Source organism: Tachypleus tridentatus, chromosome 11 (genome assembly GCF_004210375.1).
Source record: "Tachypleus tridentatus isolate NWPU-2018 chromosome 11, ASM421037v1, whole genome shotgun sequence".
NCBI lineage: Eukaryota > Metazoa > Arthropoda > Merostomata > Xiphosura > Limulidae > Tachypleus > Tachypleus tridentatus.
Genome location: NC_134835.1, coordinates 66,673,469 through 66,697,966, shown reverse-complemented (window position 1 = coordinate 66,697,966; position 24,498 = coordinate 66,673,469). Strand labels below are relative to the sequence as shown.

Genomic DNA, 24,498 nt, shown 5'->3' with positions numbered 1-24,498 from the left:
GGGTATAATTTTCGTTAAAAATCAGTTGGTTGTCATTACTTAACACGTGTTTATGTAGATGAATAATGTATTTGTGTAAAATAAAATAACTGAAACAAAGGTTAAACATTCTGTTTGATAATGGTATAATCAAAATACGTTTGAAGAAGTTAAAGATAAAAACTATTGAAATTGTATGTTTGTTTTTGAATTTCGCGCAAAGCTACACAAGGGCTATCTGCTCTAGAAGTCCCTAATTTAACAATGTAAGACTAGAGGGAAGGCAGCTAGTCATCACCACCCAACGCCAACTCTTGGGCTACTCTTTTACCAACAAATAGTGGGATTGGCCGTCACATTATAATACCCCCAAGGCTGAAAGGGCGAGTATGTTTGGTGCTACGGGGATTCGAACCCTCGACCCTCAGATTACGAGTCGAATGCCATGCTGAGCCAAACTATTGAAATTAGTGTAGAGATCAGTGAAAGTTATTTTATGATAAACAGAAGTATAAAACTGCTTAGCTCCTTTGGTAACCCTGACGATAGTTGTGTAATATATATATATATATAATCATTGTTTTATCCGTTCATTTACTGCTGTTCTTAATAACTAGATAAACGAATGATTATGTTATTATAATTTTATTCAATTATCATCTTCGTAACACGATTATCAGATTTCTTTGAAGGTGGAATAAATTTTTTCCGAAACGTTCAAACGTTATCAGCAAAATGTATGTTTTATCAACTATCTTCATTTTTTGGACTTGGCTTCCACTTCTAATTAGGTACGACCAGCGCAAATAGCCCTGGAGAGCCTTGCGCGAAATTGAACAGAACAGACTCTTTAAACATACCACTAGTCTGCAGATAGTCCAACATGGCTTTGCAATAAGAAAACACACACACTTACCGCTAGAAAAAATCGCTCGTATTCTAGGATAACAGGATCTTTGCATGGTTAACGTCAGAGTTCTTGTTTTATCTTCAACATTCTTCTTAACCAAGTCTGTTGCATCGTAATGTACCTGAAATAATCCAGTCTTTATTTAATGCTTATGTTTATTTGTTCGGTTAATGAATTGCTTCAATAACTTGATTTCTAAAAAAAAAAGTATTTTTCGAAAATATTTTTTTTTCGTAACCGGATATAGTATTTGATCATAATGACATGTCAAAACCAGGGTAACTTCTTTATAAACCTCCTCAGTTGAATCTAGTTATCTCACTAAGTTTGTACTTACAGTGATAAAAAATTATTTGTTGTTAGCATAAGTTTATAGATTTCATGTTCTGATGATCCTGAAGTGAATTTCCAAATTTCTACCTATAAATAAATACTTCTATTATAAATACTATAAGTTTTCAGATTATGACAGCTTCGGTAAAAAAAAAAAAAGTTGTATGTATATATATCTTGGAAAATAGTGAATATTGGAGTTTCTCAAGGCAATATACTTTTAAATGGGTAAGTATTTTAAAGTTATTTTTAAACACTGAGTATGTACAACTTCTGATGTTTGTTTTCTCGTTCGATTATTTTGTTTCTTGTAAAAAGGAATCATCACAGCAGTGATAGGGTAAAATAAAATAAGTAAGATATGTTCATGTATAGCTTGAGAATATAATATAAATTTTTGAATAATTAAGCAACGTTGTACATTCCAAAAGTCTGGTGACTTAGGCGCTTGGATCGCGAGTTTGAAACCCTGTGACCGAACATGCTGGTCTTATATTGTTGCTGACTGCGCCAGCCACTAAGTTGTAAACATTCTTGGCTTAGAACCGACCGATACCAAGTTAGTTAAACTTAAAGTCGTAAAGGGGTAAAACTTATACAAGAAAAAACAACTATTCTAAATCGTTACAATTTTTAGCAACAGTTTTACTGTCTTTTACGATATGACAAAAATTGTGCTATTAACATAAAACAAGTCGCCACAAACCTTTTTAAAAATGTGTTTTACCGAAACGATAGGTTTACCGTTTACGTTAGAAAACTCAACCAATTCTTCACTGTCTGCTTCCTGAAGACTGGCTGTAAAAATAAAATATTGTCAATCAATATGTTGGAAATCTATAGCATTTAAATAATAAATTGTAATCACCTTCACTAATGTCCTTCCGTTGCGTTATTGGTAAGTCTCAAGAATAACATTGCGAAAATCAGGGTTTCGATTTCCAGCGGTGGACAGATTACAAATAACTCAATGTGTAAATTTTTTAAAAAAATATATGCTCTCTGATAAATATTACTATGTAAAAAATATATACTTCCGATTAATAAAATAACATTTTTTTTATAAAATATACTTTTATATACATAAAACATACATTCTATATAACAATACTACTACGCACCTATATGAAACATATACTTCTATATAACAGTACCACGACAAACGTACTTAAAACATGTACTCTCTATAATATTATTACTACACGCCTACATAAAGTGCATACCCCTATATAACATTATTACTACACGTTTACATAAAAATATATGTATATATACCCCTATATAATAGCACTACTATACACCTACATAAAACAGAAACCTGTACTTAACAACACAACTGCATGAAATATATATCTCTGTATAAAAGAATAGCTTTAAGATATGTATATCATTACAACTTAGCGCTTTCATAATATTTATTTTTTCAGCTAATGTCAAACATTACTGAACCATACAGCCTCAAGTCAGTGTTGTAACTTGCCCACTTAATACCAGGCCCCTATGAGTACTCGTACTCTATTTGGTGGGTCTCACATCCGAACACTGAGACTCACCTATAAGGGTGTGTACATCTACTGTCCGTCTATCATAAGGCCAGGCATACCCAAACTTTGGTACTTGGCTATATAGCTACCTCAGATAATAACACAATTTATAAAATATAAAACCTAAGCTAATAACACGTTTTTTCATAAAACTGTACTCACTATAACAACTTAAATAAAACTTATTCCACCGCTTCAAATTCGTTGGTTAGTTGCATGCATTTATATAATGTATACATCTGTTATGAATAAACTTTGAAATAATGTAAATGTTAAGCTGATAAAACACTAAAATAAGAAGTTATTGTTCCAACAATCGACTCATTTTAATAAAACATATCATCTTGTAACACACTTTTATAACATGAGCACATATTGCTACTAGTCGTACAGTTGAAAAACTTTACCCTTATCTGCATGGGATTGATATTTCCGGTTAACCTTTACATTGCTGTACAAATTACACTTTCGTTAATTTTCTGGTTTAAAAAGTACAACTCCCTCGCTACTAAAACACTTTCTTTAGGTTTAAAATGTGTTGCTAAGAACAGATTCCTTAACTAAAAACATACTTTCATTTAAAAAAATAAACTTATCACTAACAAATAATACACGCTCATAAAACTTGTACTCGTATGATATCCCTATTAATAATACATTTCCATAAAGCTTATTTCTCAAGTAATAAAACACTTTCTTATGTCACAATGGTTTTGTATCTGTCACCAAAGACACAAGACTACTGATATTCCAGGTCTTGTATCTTTGGTCATGTGGTGAGGCTCTGAAGCTCGGATCTGATGAGTAGGGTTTTAATCAGTGTGATACCACAATATATTTTATGCAATTTAAGCTGTGGATGCGTTATAAGTGTGACAGTCAATTTATTATTTTTCTTCCCATAAATACTGTTTTCGTACAAATACCTGTGTCTCTATCGTCAAGAATGATGGTCGTGGTTACACAATACTACTGCTTGATACTTCAATTTCTATTGTAATAAACTTTCGCCATCCTTGTCGAAAACCGAAAACTATTTACCAACCTTCCGTTGATTGATTCTTTGTTTGTTTGGAATTTCACGCAAAGCCACATGAGGGCTATCTGCACTAATCGTTCCTAGTTCAGCAGTGTAAGACTAGAGGGAAGGTAGCTAGTAATCACCACCCACCACCAGCTACTGGGCTACTCTTTTACCAACGAATAGCGGGATTGACCGTAACATTATATATGCCTCCACGGCTGAAACTGCCAGCATGTTGGTGTGACGGGGATTTGAAATTGCGACCTTAAGATTACGATTCGAGCGCCTTAACCACTTGGCCGTAGGGGGCCGACTTCCTATTGAACCCGAATGTTACCTTTCATAATGTGTATAAGCATAAGGTAAACACTAATGTCCATTGTAGATTAAATATTTAAAATGTAAAAAGAGTACAATTAGAATCACAACTAAATCAGACACTTTCAAAAAACATTTAATCCTCGCTAATTTGTCCATGAAACGTATCCTATTTCACGACTGATTACACATTGAAAGCTAACAATTCAGTAAAAAATGCAAATTAAAAGAACAGCGGGTTTCATAATTGTAAGTAAAAGACTGACTAAAAAGGATTTAGTATGAGGTAAGTGCTGATTAGTAAAACTCACCCATCCATCCGGATTCTCCTTTTCTCTGGTATTGAGTTGCCTTGCTTATAGCAGTTAGTAATCCTTGACCACTATCCATCAACTTATTCACTAAAGTCCTGTGGTCAACTCCTCCTTCTAAGTTGAAAGGAACAGTTACGCCTTCTTCGCCATATTCTTCCTACAAAGAAATTTTCTTTAGAAACATTTATCTATCTAACTGTCACATCCTTTAGAATAATTGGGTAATTATGTACATAAATTTGCTAGGACTGTCTAACGAACCTAATGTTAACATATTCACAAACGGCTTATTTATGATATATGTATATTTGTTTATATATCAACGAAAACATGAATTGCTACATAACAACATAGATAGAAAGGCTTTTAGTTTTTTATTCGAATATTGCATAGTTCAGTTTTAGCTTTTGCGTTAGCAATGAGGTTTAAATATTTATGAAATACTCGTGTTTTACAAAATTATTTATTGTATTATTTCGTATTGCGATTACTATAATAATATTTTGAAGAGTTAAATAAATGCACATTCGAATTATCCATACAAATTATTAAAGTTTTAGATTATTATATATGCAAAAACGGCTCGTTTGGGTTGATAAAATATTTTACATAGAAGAGCGGTCATCGTCAGGTCATCGAAGAAGGTCGAAACGTTTTCGCTCTTCTATGTAAAATATTTTCTCAACCGAAACGAGCCGTTTTTGCATATATATTTCTCTACAAGTGGGTTTTCTTGACATCACTGATTAAAGTTTTAGATTACTATTTCTATAAGATAATATTCGTTTCGCAAAATATTTTGTACTACAGAAAAACAAAACCAGTTTTATTGTAGTAGTTCAATTAAAGAAATATCTTTGCTGTGTTCTTTTTACCAGTTCCTTAAAGAAAATAATTTGTTGAATGTAATTCTGCAGATTATCACTGATAACATTAGCACAGAGTTCACGCAAGGAATTGTGGGATCCATCCTCGAAGCCAGGAGAGTCAATTACTGTCACAGAATAAACGTCACCACTAAAAAAAAAAAAAAAAAGATGTTTGATAAAAGGGTTAGTAAACCGCAATATGACGTAAAACATATTCCACTAGCAACAAACAAATTATTGATTGTAATATACACAAGTAATTCAGCAGATAGCCCGATGTGGCTTTGCTATAAGAAAACACAAACAAACACACAAGTAATGTATCTAAAGTTTTCACCTTTCCAACAAACTTCTATAAAAAATAATGCTGACTGAGAATGACGTTAGCGATGAATGTTTCTTGTGTGTTTCTCATTTACATAAAATTCCGTAAAATTATTCATAACTATTAAAATCACAGTTTGAATTTAACATCAGATTGTCAATTAGGAAATTTCTTTAGTAGTTATATAAAAATTAAGACTAACAAGTGCTTTCATAATCAAATGATTTCCTAGTTTTCCATATTCTTTATGCTACATCGTAAATTATGCAAAATACTAATAATACTGGAGATGCAGTCAAGTAAGAGAGGAGTACTCTTAAAGAGAATCAAACCAAACCGTTGAAAATAAATAAATACTAGTTTAAGGAACAAATTCTTTCTCTATCAAAAAGAAAACAACAGAAATTGCAGAAGATAGTGTAAATAGATGTGTAGGTCTTACTTCCTATTTACAATGAGCATAAATTATGTATTTCTACACCATGTAAATTATGTCCAGGTGTTATTAGTTATTCTGTTTCTGTGTTCTTGTTTTTTGTTTTTACGGAGAAATATCTTTCTTCCTTACATAAATGCATTTGAATAAATATAGCTTTTGACAAGAACACTAAACGTGTATTTTCTTCTACTTTGTGGAGTTTTTATTTACTTACAACACAAGGCGCGAAAATGATAACTGCCTGTTCACCACTGCAACGATCCAAGAAAATAAACGGAGGTACATAGCTCGTGCGTAAACGTCTCGTGCATTGACGTCTTCAGTTAGGGTGTTTTCCAGTTCGCTTGACTGAGCACCCAAAAGTTTAAATGCTAAAATAAAGATGGAAAATATTTTGTTGTATGACTTTAGTGTCATGAATGTCTCGTGAAAACAAAGGGTTAAAAAGGATTAAACTCAAAACCGAAACTTTTATTTTTGGGTAATGAGGAACTTTTATTAGCATATAATTCTTTGCTCTTTACACAATTAACATATAAAAACAACCAGTAACAGACAAAGCTAAGATCACACGGTGAACAATAATTGATTCTAGTGATATCTATGCCCTAGCTTGTGGATGTAACCTGACAAAAAAACAGTTATACTGAATATTAATCGAGTTTTTCAACTCTTACCTGGCTACTGGTGGTTCAGTGATATATCAGCGGGCTTATAACGCTAAATATCTGGTTTTGATATGCGCGATCGGCACAGCCCAGATATCCTATTGTGCAGTTTTGTGGACATCAATAATCAAACAGTAAATATTTACTTGCTCAAGCCAAGCGTGGCCCAGTGCTTAGTATTCTACACTGCAGATTTGAATTTGATCTTTCGTGATTGGTGCTCAGTTACCCCTAAAGTTATGCCCTCCACACTTTGGAACTGTGGGTGTTTTGTAAGAGTAACAATAAAATCCAATTTTTTCATAAAAGAAACCCTCTCGTCTATTATTGTTATATTAATGACAGCTTCCGCCAACATACTTCGAGTGTGTCTGTTAGAAATTCAATAAAGATCAGTAAAATAAACTTACCTGCAGTGTTTTGAATCTCTGTTTCTCCTAGTAACAAAATGGCTGCTAATACTTTCTGAATGGCGAAAATTTCCTATTAAGACACTTAGGTAATTAGATATCAGTGAAGCCACACAAGCTGCAATAGGTTAAAATATTTTTATTTTATAATAATTGTTCATAGAGCCAGTAATAATACAATTTATAAAGCTTTGGCGTTTTAGGTAACCTATTCGTAATTATGTAAATGCACAATTCCATTGTCTAAATTAATCTAATCTAAAAGGGTTTCTCAAATTCTTCTGAAAACTTGAGGTATTCGACACCTTTTTCGAAAATGTCAAGAATTTCAGTTGCGGCTAGAATGAAATACAAATAACAAGTATGTTTGAAAATATGTTTTTATACAGTCCGCAATGAGGTTTATAATGCTAAGAATCGGGTTTAGAAATTCGTGGTGGGCACAGGACAGATAACCCATTATATAACTTTGTGCTAATAATAACACAAATTTATCTAATTTCATATTTCATGTTAATATTATTAACTGTTCAGTTAACAACTGTTTTTATTGACGATTGGTATTTGGCATTTTTGAAATTATTTTCATACCAAACTGATGAATTTAATAATTCTTTAGACTACTTTAAAGTCCTTTACTTTAACTCTTTATAACATTTAGTGTTTGTCGTTTTTTTGTTGTTGTTGTTAAAACGTATATTCCATGCGTACCTTACGATTCATTATAATTGATATAATCTCCAATATCTGTGGTTAACAATACAGATCTAGTTAGGCCTACCTCTTCTGTGAAAGCCAAAGAAGTCAATGCTTTCCAGAATTGTTGATATCCTTCAACATACTCTGACGAGTTGGAAGATTTTAACTCCGGTAGGTAACGGTAGTTCTTTTCTTCTAGTCCAAATTCTTTTAGTCTTCCCTCAGATCGCAGACCCTCGTAAAAGTAGTAAAACACGTGAAAATTTCTTTCACCCCTGAAAGAAAAATTAAAAATTCTCATTTTATGCATAAAGTAGGATAAAAGCAGTGACTAAGTGAGTAATGTTACGTCACTCATGTAACAGTAATGATTTTAGTGGATGAGTATGATGAGGATGAGGATGAGATAAATCCAAATACATTTTTACCTAATATTTTGTTAACCATGATAGAACTCGACGTGTGATTTTTCAATTCAAAATAAAAAGGTAAATAAATGCTGAGTCTCCTCTTTACTCACTTTGGAATATCCGTGAGTCGTCTTGCTTCCAGTAAAAATGTAAAAAGAATAGCTGCAAAAGATGTATATTTGTTTTATCCGCTTGATGCTATAAGTATTAAAATTAAATAACTACAATATACAACACAACACCAAAACAGTCGTATCATCATGAGGCATAACCTTTAGACTTTTTTTTTTGGCCTAATAAAATTAAAAGTAAAAGTAATGAAAACTTTAGTAAGAAAACAAGCTCATTAAAAATTCTTTTGTACAATAAGATAGTATCTCTCATAAGAAAAAGTAAATGTTAATAATTGCTTTTATCTTATTTTTGTGGCAGTAAGTTTCGTAACCTTTAACTGTATATAACTTTTCAGTTACTTTACTTAACTACCTTATACTAGTTTTACAATAAATGTTTGTTCGGTATTTTCAAAACAAGTATTGCTCACCATACACACATATACACACAGAAGTATTTAAATATATTTGCTAATTGTTCGTTGGGTTTTTATATATTGAAAATTCTTATATCCCATGGTAGTACAGTTTAATACATCTCGTATATAGTTACAGCATACGTGAAGTATTGGAATGTATAAATGGCGTATCATAAGAACACTTAGATTTACTGCTTAATCACTGTTCACTGTAATGGTAGTGTACTGAGGGTAATTGCATTTCATGGTAAAGATCTTTTGCAACCTCCTTTCCCTTGTAACTATTTTCTCCATTGCCAAACGTGCTCAATTTGATTGCCACGAATGTGCGCTAATTGTGCGACAATGCAATTTCCATTTTGACAAGTTTTCACGAAAACTGATGAGATAACTCTTAGATCATAGATCTAAAAAAAAAACTTTAACCAAACTTACAGTTTCCAAGACCATACGAAGCAAATTACAGACACAATTCTACTTGATTTATATTGGAAGATTTCACAGGTAGGTTTGTTTTGTTTTGTTTTTTTGGAATTTCGCACAAAGCTATTCGAGGGCTATCTGTGCTAGCCGTCCCTAATTTAGCAGTGTAAGACTAGAGGGAAGGCAGCTAGTCATCACCACCCACCGCCAACTCTTGGGCTACTCTTTTACCAACGAATAGTGGGATTGACCGTCACATTATACACCCCCACGGCTGGGAGGACGAGCATGTTTAGCGTGACGCGGGCGCGAACCCGCGACCCTCGGATTACGAGTCGCACGCCTTACGCGCTTGGCCATGCCGGGCCGTTTCACAGGTAGGTGGCCGAATAATATTGTTGTGGTTTCAATTTTTTGTTTTTTTCATCATGAAAACAAATGAAAGCTACTTTGATCTGACATTGGTTAACAGTCTTGTTATATGAAGATTTATTTTTAGAAATACCATATGTTAATACCGAATCATAAGTCTACGTCTTGAAACATTTCACTGTCGATAAATGTGACATTTGCCTGAACCCAGGAAATAAGTGGTAAAAATGTCGTTCGTGGTAATACAGCTATCATAGCATCTTCGACTGCAATTCAACGTATACAGCTTGTCCACGTAAAATGTAACTGATGTTCTATTTTAAGATTTGCAATATATTCACTGCAGTTGGAATGCTATAAGAAATGTAATGTTAAAAATGAAATGTGTTTTAATTGCACCTGAAATATGTGTGAAGTTTGACATAATAAGTTTTTCTGCACATTTTTATTATCATTTTAGATGAAACTGTAATAGCCTCATCTTTAAATACTGCTTTATGCTAAAAACCTAAATAAATTTTGTTTAAAAGTATTGACAAATACAATATATTTTATATTGCCCAGATTCTAATCATCCATCATTACTTTTCATACTTAATGATCACTATATCATCCTGGGCTGAGTACGTTTTGGTACTAAGCTGTTTGTCCCACAACAACACTTTAGAAGTTTCATCTTGCAAAATAACTTGTAAGTTGTTCGTCATACACTTTGGTGCGTTTTTACATACGCTCTCTCATATTTGATAAATGTACATATTTTTATGACCTTTAAAAACTTTTTCTGCAAAATAACTACTATAGTAATGAATAAAAAATTACTAGATTCTTATTTGACGATATAACTTAAATCATTTTTGAGATCTAATAGCATGAACTGCGGAATTTGTTTCGAAAATATTGCATGATAGAAAAATAACATTTAACAGGTCGTTTTCAGTTTTTATTATGTACCAACAAACTTTTTGGCCTAAACATTAATCAAAACGCCTTAGTTACTGAAATAGAAGACACTTTTACAGAACTTTAAGCAAAATTGTTTGTTTGTTTTGAATTTCGCGCAAAGCTAGCCGTCCCTAATTTAGTAGTGTAAGACGAGAGGGAAGGCAGTTAATCATCACTACCAACCGCCAACTCTTGGGCTCTTTTACCAACGATTAGAGGGATTGATTGTCACATTATAACGCTCCTATGGCTGAAAGGGCGAGCATGTTTGGCGTGACGGGGATACGAACCCGCGACCCTCACATTACGAGTCGAGTGTCTTATCCACCTGGCCATATTAAACCCTTTAAGCAAATATTTAATACTTGCATGTAAGCAAGAAATATTTTATTCTACAAAACCGAATTTTTACCAATGTTACATGTAATTTACTGAGACAATTTGTTAAGCAATTAGCAAGTAAAACCGACCCGAAGATAAATGTAAACGATTTTTGTAATGTGTTCAGTTGTAAAATATGTCTCTTTTTAGCTGTATTTTGTGTTGGCCTATATTACTGAAGAAACCTCACCTGTATATTTACAAAACACAAATGAGTAAGAGAAACGTTTCTTACCTCCAGTTATTTTGCCAGTTTTAGTAAACGTAATTTCTAAAATTTTTACAAAATGACTACTATTCGGATTAGTAGAAGTATATGCATTTCCCAAAGTGTCCAGCAGAGGGCATAAATACTCAAACTTTTCTCTCATTCCTTCCTTATTTTGCTGAAACAAAAAAGTATCGCACAAAGAATGAGACACTAGTCTACAATAAAATACACTTGATAAACTAGTCAATTTTTCGTCACAATATTGTTAATGATTTATACCATTCCAAGGAGTGCTTGATGAAACACACTTCTAGTAGACAAAGCTAAAACTGTTTAAAATGTTTGAAGTTTTCTAAAGAGAGGGTAATGTAGCGAAATGTGTGACATTGGATGACACTTGTAAGAGATGATATAATAAGACATCACCACGGTCGGAAATGCCTTTTATACCAATTTCAAAATTATATAATTTTATTTTCCTTTCTCGCTAGAAGATGACCTATATATATCATGTAATGATAAACAGATCGCTGGTATATGAACTGTTATTTCACGAATAATTTTATGAAGTATGATTTAGATATACCTATGACATTTCGAAGCAACTGTTCATTTACTATAAACTCAGCTAACATAAACAGGTGTTTTGATAGAAATCAAATTAACGTGTCCGTTTATATGTAGTAATACGTGAAAATAAACAAATAATTTGAGCTCCATCAAATATTGTTTCCCGTTCAATTCTATGTCCGGATTTAAAGTCCATGATATAAAAACAAGATTTTAAATTGTTTTTCTTTCAATCCTCCCCAGGACAACAAAGCTATGAACATTATTTTCACAATGCTTCTTTTACATGTTTGTTTCAACCCTGTTTGTTCATGTTTTAGCTACTTCTTTTGTTTTGTTTTTTTATGGATATAAATACCGTGAAATTGGGTTGACTTATCTATTTTGAAAATTTATATCATGAATGTGAGAACAAGAACGGTTACAACAAAGACACAGCAAGCAATTACTGCAGTCATTTTCTGTTTTTCTTCGAAACAAAGAAAAATGTGTATTACATGAACGTTTTTTTTGTTTGTTATTAAGCACAAATCTTCACAGTGGGCTGTTTATGCTCTTCCCAAAACCCTCTTATTCAGCGTTACAAGATGTGAGATTTATCACTGAGCCACCTGGCAGGGGTGTATTGCAAAGAAAAAATATATCCACTAGGGCTTTTCACTCTTTTTCACTGTATCAAGCTTTGTAAACACTTTTTAATTATGATTGAGTGGCAAGCTTTAAAGCTTACAATGCTAAAATGCGTGGTTCGATCTCTGCAGTGGGAAAAGTGCACAAAGTTCATTGTTCAGCTATGTGCTTCATTTATTTTGTATTGTTATAATTCCTTCCAGTGGATCAAGGATAAGTTTGAAAGCTTATAACACTAAAATCGGTATATGATACCGAAGTAGGTAGAGCATAAATAGACGACTGCAACTAGCTGCATGTTTAACGACAAACAAGATATTTTTATACTCTATTCTACCTTCATTAAAATTAACGTTATATTATAGTGTTTATAGTACTCACGTTAATATGTAATATTTTGGGGTGTGAAGCGTTCTGCGATAATTAATTCACATGTAAATGCTGATTACAGAGCAACAGGTGTATAAATGCATAGAATGACATGTATAAATATAAAGATACGCAAAATAACAGATATCTAGAAATACTTTGTACTTACAGCTCCAAGATAGGCTAAATGCCTAACGACTTGATGAGTGCAAAATGATTTCCCTGATCCACTTACACCACTCAAAATAACTGCCTATAAATGAATAAAGTGGAGATAAATTTCAACTATAAATAAACAGCACACAATACACTTTTTTTTTAAATAATATATTAAAACAAATCAAACTTATATACAAATGTTTGTTATGCTATTGATTATCACAGTTGTATATAAAGCCTTAAATAAAAGTCTCTTTATCGTCAAGGTTCACATAAGCTGGTTCAATTACTTTAGAACACAGTCTGACAAGCAAATTATTATTTTCTACTGTGTTATTACAATACAATCTGTGATAATTTCACTTTTAAAATCGCATTATATGCTCTTTATGACTAAATTCATAAATACACAGTCTAAATCTATTTATGAAGCTAAATTTTCAAAATGTATTTGTACCCTGACAAAGGTCAAGAACGTTCTAGATACATTACAAGATATTACGATGGAATAATACACAATTAAAATAACGAGAAAACCACAGGGTACTTTTCCGTTATACAATAAATATAATAAATGTTATATATAAAAAAATTGTATAATGATTATAATATATACATTTCTAAAAATATATTAAGAAGCAATGTATTTATATTGTAAAAACTTTATGGGAGTATAACGGGAAAATACCAGACTCAAAAGGTTCTAGTAACATGACACAATAATATAACAATCTCCAAATCATGACTATCGAACTATACAACATATTATTCGTAAACAGTTACGTAAACAAGCTTGTCATAAATTATCTATTCTGAAAATAACTAAATTTAACATTCGCACTACCTAAACTATAGCCACCAGTGTCACAGTGACATGTCTGTAGACTTACAATGCTAGAAACCGAGTTTTAGTACTCGTGGTGGGCATACCACAGATATCCCACGGTGTAGACTTATGCTCTTAATTACAAACAAACATAAACTATATAAATCATAATTCTCGCATTAAACTTAAGCTGCCGTGTAAATATAAGAAATAATAAGATAAATCTATTAAGGAAAATTTGAAATATAGTTTAATATTCCAGTTTAAATGCATTATTAAAGATGTTTAATTACAAATATTGTTATTAAGAAAAATGAGAAACATGAAAATTTATTAATTTAAATTGCGAGTATAAAGACGTCATGACAGGTGTAACTATATATTTTCATATTAGCCACAAAACAACAATCAAACTGCATTATTCTCATATTTGAAGCTCAAAATGTATATTGACTGAAAACAAAGCATAATTTTATTTCAATAATTTAAACATTCTGGCTAAGCCTTAAAAATTAAAGATTGTGCTTAACTAGAACTAAGTATCATTGAAGTCAACTATGTCTATGTTTTGTAGGTTGTTGTTGTCTTCTCCTTTGGGACAGCGATAAGTTTGGGATTTGAAATACTCAACTTAGAGGTTCGATTCCCCTCGGCGGACACAGCAGATAGCTCAATGTGGCTTTGCTGAAAGAAAGCACGCGCGTTTTTGGTTTTTGTTTTTGATTGGCTCAAAATCCATTCCTGCAAATCTTACCTGGGGGCTTTTATGATGTAACATCTGCTGGTAAGCTCGATCAGCTACTGCGAAAACGTGAGGCGAATTATCCGATCTTCCTTTTTCACAATATTTTGCAGCAGTCTATGTCCGAGAAAAACTGTGTAAGTTCGTTTGCTCGATTTTATCGTTGCGCCACATAAAAATCACAAATATTTAAGTAACTAAACTTTATGATGATTTTTTAAATAACTGTATTACTTAAAATTATTGTTAATTTAATAAAAAAAGTCGTTATAACTTGGCATAAGATGAAGTTATACCAAATGAATTAATAACCTGCTGTGAAAACAAATCCCTGTTACCAAACTATTTGATTATTTTAATAAGTTGAAATTATATTTCTTTAGGTAATTTATCTATTAGAATTATATTTCAAAGTTCCAAAAATGCAGACTATAAATGAGGTTTAGATTTTATAAATCTATAAATGCATGTAGAAGAAAGAAAAAAAATTTGGTAGCAATGAGGAAAAAGGGATTAAAATTGTTGTATACTTTTAAGTATGCAACTGATACTGAAACCGATTGTTTAAGTTTTAATAATTAGAAGCATTCAAATAGTAAAAAGAAATTTATAAACTATTAAAAACATTTCTACATTAGTGTCTGGAACTTCAAACAATCTTTTTATTTCAAAAAATATTAAACATATCAAATCAAATTCTGTGAATATTATATTTGTTTGTGTGTCAGAAACTACATACATCTTAAAACTCTTTTATTATTATTCATTTAAAACAAACAATGTTTTAGGTGTTATCAAAAAAGTTTCGGAAGCTGAAGAGTATTCTTGAATACACGAAACCGGTGTTTATCCTTATACATGTATTAACCGTTGCTTGCATCCAGAACAGAAACCGGCATTTATGTTTTTAGATATAAATATATTAATTGTTGCTACTAACCAGGACAGAAATCAGTATTCATTCTTATAGGTATAGATACATTAGCTGTCACTGGTATCTAAAACAGAAAGCGGTACTTATGCTTATATATATATATATATTAACTTTTGCTAGCTTCCAGAACAGAAACAATATATTACACACACCCATAGACTAATTAGTAAGAATGAAAACAAATTCAAAGTCTTTGTGGCATCAAGTTTTTCTCTTGATAGTTAAATGAAATGACATGTTTCTTTGAGACGAGTTTGGTTAAATTTATACTTATTAACATTTAAAAATAAAACTTCTTTTGTGTGTGTATATATACCATTCGTTATTGTTACAATAAAATTTGGTCGTTCTAAAGATCAAAACCAGATTCTGCAGCATCACATTGTTGATCAACTCGCCTACAAGTATGAGGTACATTTGTACAGATAGAAATCTAAGCCTGTGTATTAGTAAATTGCTGAAAAAATAGGAGCAGTTAGTGCAATTGTATTTCGACAGAACACATCTTTCTGCACCTAGACTGTGTATTCTGAACCAATTTGTCTAAGTTTGTGCATAAAAGTATCCATTTTTGTTCATCATATCTCTGGAAGTGTTCGTCATTTGTGGATGATTATCTTCTAGACTTAAAATACTAGATTCTTTTCAAAGAAAGTAATCAGCGCTCTCTTGTGATCGAACATTGTTCGATTAAGTCAAAAACCGTACATTTAACGACTGAACAAACAATGTTGTTTGTAAAGTAAAAAAACCTTTAAATTGTTTGCACCTAACATACGTTTGCGATATTTTTTTGAGTCTTGCGCTACTGAATATACAACTTAAAGGTTTTATGTGCATTAAGGACTACAAGTTATTCGATAAGGAATCATTTTATTTTTAAAACTCAAAGAATAGATTGTAAGTGATTTTTTTAGTTTTGCAAGTCAACAAAGATATTTATGTTTACCTGATCTCCGTAGAGCGGGAAAACTTTGCCAGGGTTTAGAGTCAGCAAAACATCTCCGGCAAATGTATGAATCTCTCCTTTTTTATATCGCTGCTCCAGATTCTCCAGGACTACTTCCTATAGTAACGTACATATAAACAACAGCGATGTCATAAACTTTCCTCTCCATTTTATGTATAAAATATATAAGAACAACTTTTTTTAAGTATCTACACTCCAGTTTCTTTAGAAATTCTCATTTGAATGAGAATTGTTGACTAAATGTTGAATTTAGTCTCATTCAACAACTGAATGAGATGTGGATTGTTTAGTTTACAGTTAGTTTTATTTATTCTTTTCTTTCCCTGTTAAACTAAAATCAAAATATTCTTTAAACTCAGCTAATAAAGAACATTTAAAAACAGGATTACCAAGTTTATTTCTATAATTCTTGAAGGAAAGGTTAAAGGTAAGAAGTAATGTATATACAAATAGCTAAGACACAACTGATTGCTTAATCAGACTATTGTGTTTTGTTCCTGAAGCCAGGCCACTATGACATTTATATCACGTGTCAGACACGATGAAACATTAAATAAATATTATCCAAGCTTCGATTAATTGTACGAGAAAAATTGTGATTTTAAAAACAATATTTATGCCTGGTCTAAGACTATCATGTCCAAACCGATGCATGTTTCTATGAAGACGTTCCACAATCCTCCTAGTGTACAAGGACGACAGTTTACTTGCTTCCATTTCTACTCTCCTATCATATAGAAATTCACAGTCACAGCGTCCAGCAACTTAAATAGTAAGTCTTCGTACTGAGCTCCCAGTGGCACAAAAGTATGGCTGCGGACTTACACTGATAGAAATGTGGTTTTGATACCCGTTGTGGGCAGAGCATGGATAGCCCGTTGTGTAAATCAAGAGTTTGATTCCCCTCGATGGGCATAGCAAGTAATCTGATGTGTCCTTGTTATAAAAACAAATACACGTCGGGACCTGCATGGCCAGGTGATTATGGTACTTCGACTCGTAGCCTAAGGATCGCGGGTTAAAATATTTAGTTATCTACAGGATACGTACCTCCGTCGGGTTGTCAAGAAATGCCAGGTCATCAACATAAATTTTCTCATGTGGTTGTCCACTGATTGTCTTAAGATGACCATTTTTGAAAGTTACGTTGTGTGGCTTATGTCGCAACTTTTCCCCAGAATTCTTCTTCAAGATATCCACCAGGTCTGAGCGAATCTATAAAATTTAAAATTATGTACCTTTAATTTTTACGACAGATTCGATCTAACAGTTTTTATCTACGTTTTGATAAACATATTTATGCGAAACTGAACTCAAGAAATTCTTTATGAAACTGAGATTTTCTTAAGTTTTATTCAGTGATATGAGGATACCATATTAGCACAGATGAAATGTCACTTTGAATTTACCAGTTATTTCTAGTGAAGCAGAGGGGGTGTTGCCTAATAATTAGTATGCTACACTATGAGTGTGAAGGTTCGTGGTTCGCCCAGTGCCACAAAGTTGCGTTTCGCACTTTGGAGCCGTAGGAGCGTTTTAAGAGAACTGATCAAAGTTTGAAATTAGAATAAAGTAAACCAAGAGTTCTCGGTGTGTGTTGTTGTTGAGCTGCCGTTCTAGTCTGTTAATTCAACATTACAAATGGATAGTGCACATAGTCCATGTAGAGCTTTACTCAAATATCAGAAGAAAAACAAGATTTTAGAAACATTTTAAGCCTTTGTTTACTTATTAAATGTCCCCTGGTACAGCGGTAAGTCTATAGATTAACAACACTAAAATTAGAGGTTCGATTCCCCTCGATGGTATCAGCAGATAGCTTGATGTGGCTTTGATAAAAGAAAACACACACTTATTAAATTTTTCCTTCTAAAAATCAATGCCCAGCATTTCCAGGTGGTTAAGGCACCTGATTCGTAATGCGAAGTTCACGAATTCGAATTCCTATTACATCAAATATGCCCGTCCTTTCAGCCGTGGAATCGTTATAATGTGACGGATAATCCCACTATTCGTTGCTAAAAGAGTTGGCAGTGGGTGATAATGACTAACTTACTTTACTCTGGTCTCACACTGCTAAATTAAGGACGGCCAGCTCAGATGACCCTCGTGTAGCTTTGCGCGATATTCAAAACTAGCAAACTCAAAATAAAATTTAACGTGTCTCCGTACGCGTTATTTAGCGCAAAACGAAATCAAGTAAATTTTGTAACCAGACCTAGAACGACCCAGATCACGTCATGAATATCTAGTAACTTCTTGAAGCATCCTGAAACATGGGTAGATCATAAGTACAAGAATCTGTGTCTTACTTCAAGAGAATGGTGATTTGTGAATTAATAATGAAAAATCAGTTGTTTTTAAGAGTGCATTTTGAGTAAAGTGTTTGAATCAGCGTTAGTTATCGCATGTGTTCAATTATTCAATCGATTAGCCACGAAATCGTAAGTTTATTTTTCTTTAGTATACTACCATTAACAATGTATTTCCGTTTGAATGTCATTTGTAAAGTTATGCCTAAAATTAAGTTTATTTTTTCTTTAGTATACTACCATTAACAATGTATTTCCGTTTGAATGTCGTTTGTAAAGTTATGCCTAAAATTAAGTTTATTTTTTCTTTAGTACACTACCATTAACAATGTATTTCCGTTTGAATGTCATTTGTAAAGTTATGCCTACAACATTGTAGAAATGGAAGCAGCTAGTGAAAAGTTTTTAATCGTAAAGTGAACTGGGCTTTATTTGAACTCAATACCTTAACACAACCAGCACAATGAAAGAACAACACAATATTTTGTATAAAATTCTTTTAAAACATCTGAAAAACAATAATGTAATTACAATGATATATCGATACCAAAGCATATCATCATAAAACAAACGTTACTTTACATTTACAAGTTGTTTCTACTTAAGTCTTATCTCGACCATTATATTTTTTTAATTTTTAAATAATGAATATAATCTAACAGTATATTTCTCATCGAAGATACACTACAATCTCTAATAATTTAATGTGCGAAACTCATGTAACATACTGACATACATTTGATTAACAAAATTCTTTTAACTGTCTGTATTCTCTCAATGAACATGTATAATGTTTATAAACAATATTTAATAACACCGTGAAAAGATACTGGGATCACAAACCTGATCTTCTTTCCCTTCAATCTGAGCTAAAAATGGGTGTTGGGGAATTTCTTGGATACATGGTCGATATTCGGGATTTTTCACCAAACATCTGCAAAAAAATAAATGAAAATAATAACAAGCAAATATTAGAAATTTAAACAAAATGGGGTTTCCTGCATTTATCAAAACTCACAGCCATCAGATTAAATTACACAAATAATAATATAATTTTAGTTTTACTAATTTACTAATTGATCACCTAGTGCCTATGTTTCTATTAATTCAGTTAACGGGTGTCAAACACATTTTCTGACAACGTTTAATTTGACATTTGAATTTAAAAAAAGCTGGCTATGCGCGGGATACTAATCAATTTTGTTGGTAATTGTTCACCACCGTGCGTTTTATAATTTTCGATTTTCCCGTTACACAGAGTTTAACAACTAAAATTGTGCAATGTTCTGCATGGAGTCTCGTAATAAAACAGCTTTGAACAATGGCAGGTTGAACTTGTACGATCTTTTCCTCAAGTGAAAATATTCGTAATATATAAAAAAGCTAAGACTAATACCAAATATTAATTATTTATATGTTGAAGAATCTTGGTTTAACAAACAGACAGATGGACTTCTGTGTTTCACCGCAAGGTAGCAAAAAAAAATATTAAGCAAATCTCTCTTTTATTACAGTTTATTAAAATAAACTTGATGTGTATTATTAAAAATGAAACTATAATATAACGAAAATACATACAACAGCCTAAATAGGTTGACAGATCTAAATTGTTAAAGAGGTCGGACCTACCAAAATGGCTTCTGATATATACGTTCTAAAGCTTTTGTCCCGGAAATGAGACATTTAACAAAATTACAGGATGATCTCGTATATTAATGAACTCTTAACGATCCTGCCCTTAAATAAACGTAAAATTTTTAAATTGAATTTTCCGTTAGAAACCAAACTTTTCACATGTTGTGCTGCAATACCTACATGACGAAAACGAAAACAAAAGCTAACATTTTTTGTTAATGAAACAAAGGATAGAACCAGTTCCTTCTAACACAACGATTCACCATGTGATAATCAGTTATATGACAAAGAAACCAATTAAATGTCTTTTTAACATCTTGGATTTCAATAGAGTTTTGATTACTTTAGATATTTAGAAGCCTCGCTCCCAACTAAATTGTAAGAAGATGTGAGAATAGAGAAATGACTTTATTTTCTACTAGATGATCCACTGCGTGAATTGGGATCACTCCCAGTGGAATTACTAACTCTTTGTCACCACAGAGCTTCAGTGTCTCTTGATTGAGATTTTGACCTGAAAAAGCAATAGGTTCATTCAGTGGACGTTCTGACGTTCGTCTGAATTTTCATTTACTTGTATGCTTCAGTATAGCACACATGTAATGGAAGGATGTGATGTGAAGGAATCTTTCTTTCAGTTTCTGAAAAGCGGTGTTCAATACTGTATAGAAAGTCATCTTCAACTGTTGCATCGAATTGAACAGGTTCATTCCATTTCTTATGATCAAAACACATATTTCTTTTGTTTTAAACAAACTTCAGACACTGATTGAAATTTCACACCAATCCCCCTTTCTTCTACAAGTATTTCACACCTTTCAGAGGTTTTGCAAATCTCTTAATATATTTTTAGGAATCGCAAATGAAAAAAAAATCTAAGTGAGAGGTTTGTAGTATTTTACTTCTTTGTTCATTTGATAAAATAAATCACGAGACAACATAAAAATTTGAGGATCCAAAGATAAGCTTCACACCTTATTGTTCCTTGAGTTCCACTTCCCGTGGGACAGGAGTAAGTCTTTAGATTTACAATGCTGAAATCAGGGGTTCGAATCTCCTCGGTAGACACAGCAGAGAATCCTATGTGACGTTGTTATAAGAAAACACACACACTCCTTAACTTCTGAAGAGCTAATTGATTTCTGCTAGGGCTAATAAACCAATCATTCTACTCCTCTATAACTTGGTAACGTACAGCAACTACAACTTTTAATCTGTTCTCTCTTCGTATGCCTGAGACTGAATTAATAATTAATGTAATTACAAAATTCTTGAGAACATTCTACTTGTTTACGAACACAGAAAGAAAATATAAAGAAGAAAAAAATATCTGAATCACTCAAAAGAAAAGAAAATATACAGCTTTCAGACAAGTCTTTCCAGTACCATTTTAACAAGAAAATTAGATGATTGAAATAGCATTGTGTGCCAGAACTTTAGAATGAATTCCACTGTTCTTATCTTTCTGACTCGAATTATTGTAAACTTAAGACTGAATCCTAAGAAGTAAAGTTTTTACAGTACCAGTTCCGTCATGAATGTCACTGAGCCTTTTGTTTTGATAAATCTCTTAAACAGATCTTGACTAGCTTTGACTTTATCAAAACCTTCTATAATGAACTGAACAATCATTGTCAAGTGTTCTTTGTAACTCACATCTGGAGTACAATCCATAAAAAAAAGTAGAATTTTACATTTTCCCCTTAGCTTGTTATTTTGTGAATGATTTTGCAAATTATATATAGCATCTGCACAATTCATTTTGAGTTATTTCCTAATTTCTTAATTTAAGTGTTCTCTGCATTTCGTTGGCCTCAAATGTTATTAAAAGATAAAAATGACAAAAGATTGTGGATTAATATCAAAAATCTACCATCCTTATACTCAGCTAGACAGTCTGAAGTTTTTCAAGGTGTAAGAAACTGAAAACTTTATGATAGCTATAAGTTTTCTAATTCTTGTTTTCAGAGCTGCTTTCAAACTTTGATTATTCATTACCTGGAAAAACGCATTAGTATCTCTTATTTTCTTGCTGTTAACATTTGCTCATTGTCTTCTTTATATAACCATTATTTAACTATTTGACAATCCTTCTTCAAAAAATATTTAATAGGACGTTTACATGTGTCTTCTGGTTCTTCCATTAAATTTGTTAATTCAGACATACGGTGGCTACCATCTGAAATAAAAAAAATGGATGAAACACTTTACTTTGTATACCAATTGGCAATACAATCAAATAGTAGGAAACTGTAATTTGCGTCACAAAACTTTAGATTAAATCAAAGTCCATCGCATGCCTGGACGACACAGAGAATCCAGTACTGAACTCCAGTTTTATTAGATAAGAAAGGTAACACATTCCATCTGGATGGGTCATCTTAGGTTAACCTCAACTACCTATTACAAAACCAAGGTAAAGTTTCTCTTTCAAGGACACAACAACATGGCTACAACTTGTAACCTTCCGGCTGTGGCCACAACTTTTTTGTCGTTGTACTGAGGTTCAGAGTAAATTCGAGAAGGTTCTAAACCTAGGTGATTCCATGATGATTTATAATATTCTGTTATAACAATAGGTGGCGCAGCACAGTCCAGTTCAGGAAAAAAATAAGTATTCATGTATTTAAACGTTATTAATGCCTTTCTACTACAATGGTATTACTAGCATTACAAATTTTGCTGTGTTTCGGTTTAATCAGTTTCTTCTTCCCCTTAGTGTTAAACTGTATATTATTTATTTTGTTCTTTCTCTTAGTTTCCTTATTCCATTTTTTTCACTTAATTTGTCCAAACTTTAGTTTTCTCTTTATTTTTGTATTTCTTATTGCTATTTTTTTTTCTCGCCAATCCTACAGTTTGTTTACCCGCTAAGCCTTGGTTATAGATAATAAAGGTAAACAAAAAATAATATATTGAAATCAGAATGATGAGAAATAATTCATTGTACTCATGTCATAGTTGAGGCTGTTAGGACAACATTTTAATGTATCTTTTAATGTTACTAGTGTAATAGTATATATATAACTTTTAATATTAGAAGTGAAACATAGAAACAAAAACTAACGAGAAGTTTTGGTACTTTTGTTTAAAATGATATTGAATTTATAAACGTACCAGATTGTATGAAATAGAGAGCTTCTGAACAGCAAAAATAGCTTGCTAACATTATCATCAAACATCGCGTGCTCTAAAATAACTTATCACATTACGATATTGTACTGAGGAATTATTTCAATCCAACGTTTATCATAAAAATACCAAGTTGTTACAACACTGCACAGCGTATTATATGTTTTATATAGCAACTAAAACATGTAATAAATACATGCAATTAGATTTTTTCCTTTATAGCCAATAGAAGTCAAACTACGTTAAACATTTTGATACTCTAATAAACGAACTAACATGAAATATAATGATAATAAGAGATAAACCTCAAAACTCACTCGCTGATGAAATCTTTCAATGTTTCTGACCAGCGTGTTTCTCTCCTGACATTAGGAGGAGGATTTCTGGGTAAAAATAACATGTGTTTTAATAATAATAGCATGAAAATAATAATTCTAATTACCAAATAAAATGTATCTTAACACTTCGAAACTGTAGAGATTTATAATAAAATTAAAACAATATTATACAAAAGAAAAACGAAATAATACTTTATTTAAATAAGATTATAGCCTAGAATATATTATAACAGAAGAAGCAAATCGACCTAAATGTTCAACCAATCAGCGTTAAACTAGAATAAGAAGCAAACTTTTCCAAGAAGAACCAAAGTAGTTAAACGTAAAGAAGTCAGTGAAATAATGGAATGCACAATGCTTATCAATATAAACCAAGGATGCTGGGGTACAGCACCCCTACTTTTACATATTTGACTTATATAGCAACTTTAAATTATATTATTATTAGGCTTAGCAGGCACCCCAAGTTTGCAATTCCTTCCTATACTATTGATAAGTAAAATTAGAATTTATATTGTTTTCAAGAATGAGACGAAATTTGTTTCAAATATCTATCTTGTCTTACATTAGTATGCATGTTATAACAGCAATTAACTGTTAAAGCCTAACTACTTTGTGCTTAATGTTGTGAGAATGTGTTATAACTTTGTTACTGAATTTATTCTTATTATGTTACTTTGTAACATCAATTTACTGAACTTTCTGACATATTGTTTATACAAAATCATTCCATTAATTTGTAGTTAGGTTACTGAGTGGTGGAAAAAGTTAGTTA

At 32.0% G+C, this 24,498-nt stretch overlaps 1 protein-coding gene across 1 annotated transcript in view; it reads right to left on the bottom strand.

The window, feature by feature from the left end:
* LOC143232356 (neither inactivation nor afterpotential protein C-like) overlaps positions 1-24,498 on the bottom strand; it is a 37,456-nt gene that overhangs the window by 6,778 nt on the left and 6,180 nt on the right. The window contains exons 7-21 of the mRNA XM_076467680.1: positions 23,703-23,768; positions 19,462-19,552; positions 17,357-17,521; positions 16,286-16,402; positions 14,415-14,519; positions 12,845-12,928; positions 11,131-11,281; positions 8,353-8,404; positions 7,915-8,107; positions 7,134-7,206; positions 6,270-6,426; positions 5,298-5,439; positions 4,420-4,579; positions 1,929-2,020; positions 896-1,010 (exon numbers count right to left, since the gene is read on the bottom strand). Of these exons, the coding sequence (XP_076323795.1) occupies positions 896-1,010; positions 1,929-2,020; positions 4,420-4,579; positions 5,298-5,439; positions 6,270-6,426; positions 7,134-7,206; positions 7,915-8,107; positions 8,353-8,404; positions 11,131-11,281; positions 12,845-12,928; positions 14,415-14,519; positions 16,286-16,402; positions 17,357-17,521; positions 19,462-19,552; positions 23,703-23,768 (1,763 nt within the window). The remainder of the gene's footprint in view (positions 1-895; positions 1,011-1,928; positions 2,021-4,419; positions 4,580-5,297; positions 5,440-6,269; positions 6,427-7,133; positions 7,207-7,914; positions 8,108-8,352; positions 8,405-11,130; positions 11,282-12,844; positions 12,929-14,414; positions 14,520-16,285; positions 16,403-17,356; positions 17,522-19,461; positions 19,553-23,702; positions 23,769-24,498) is intronic.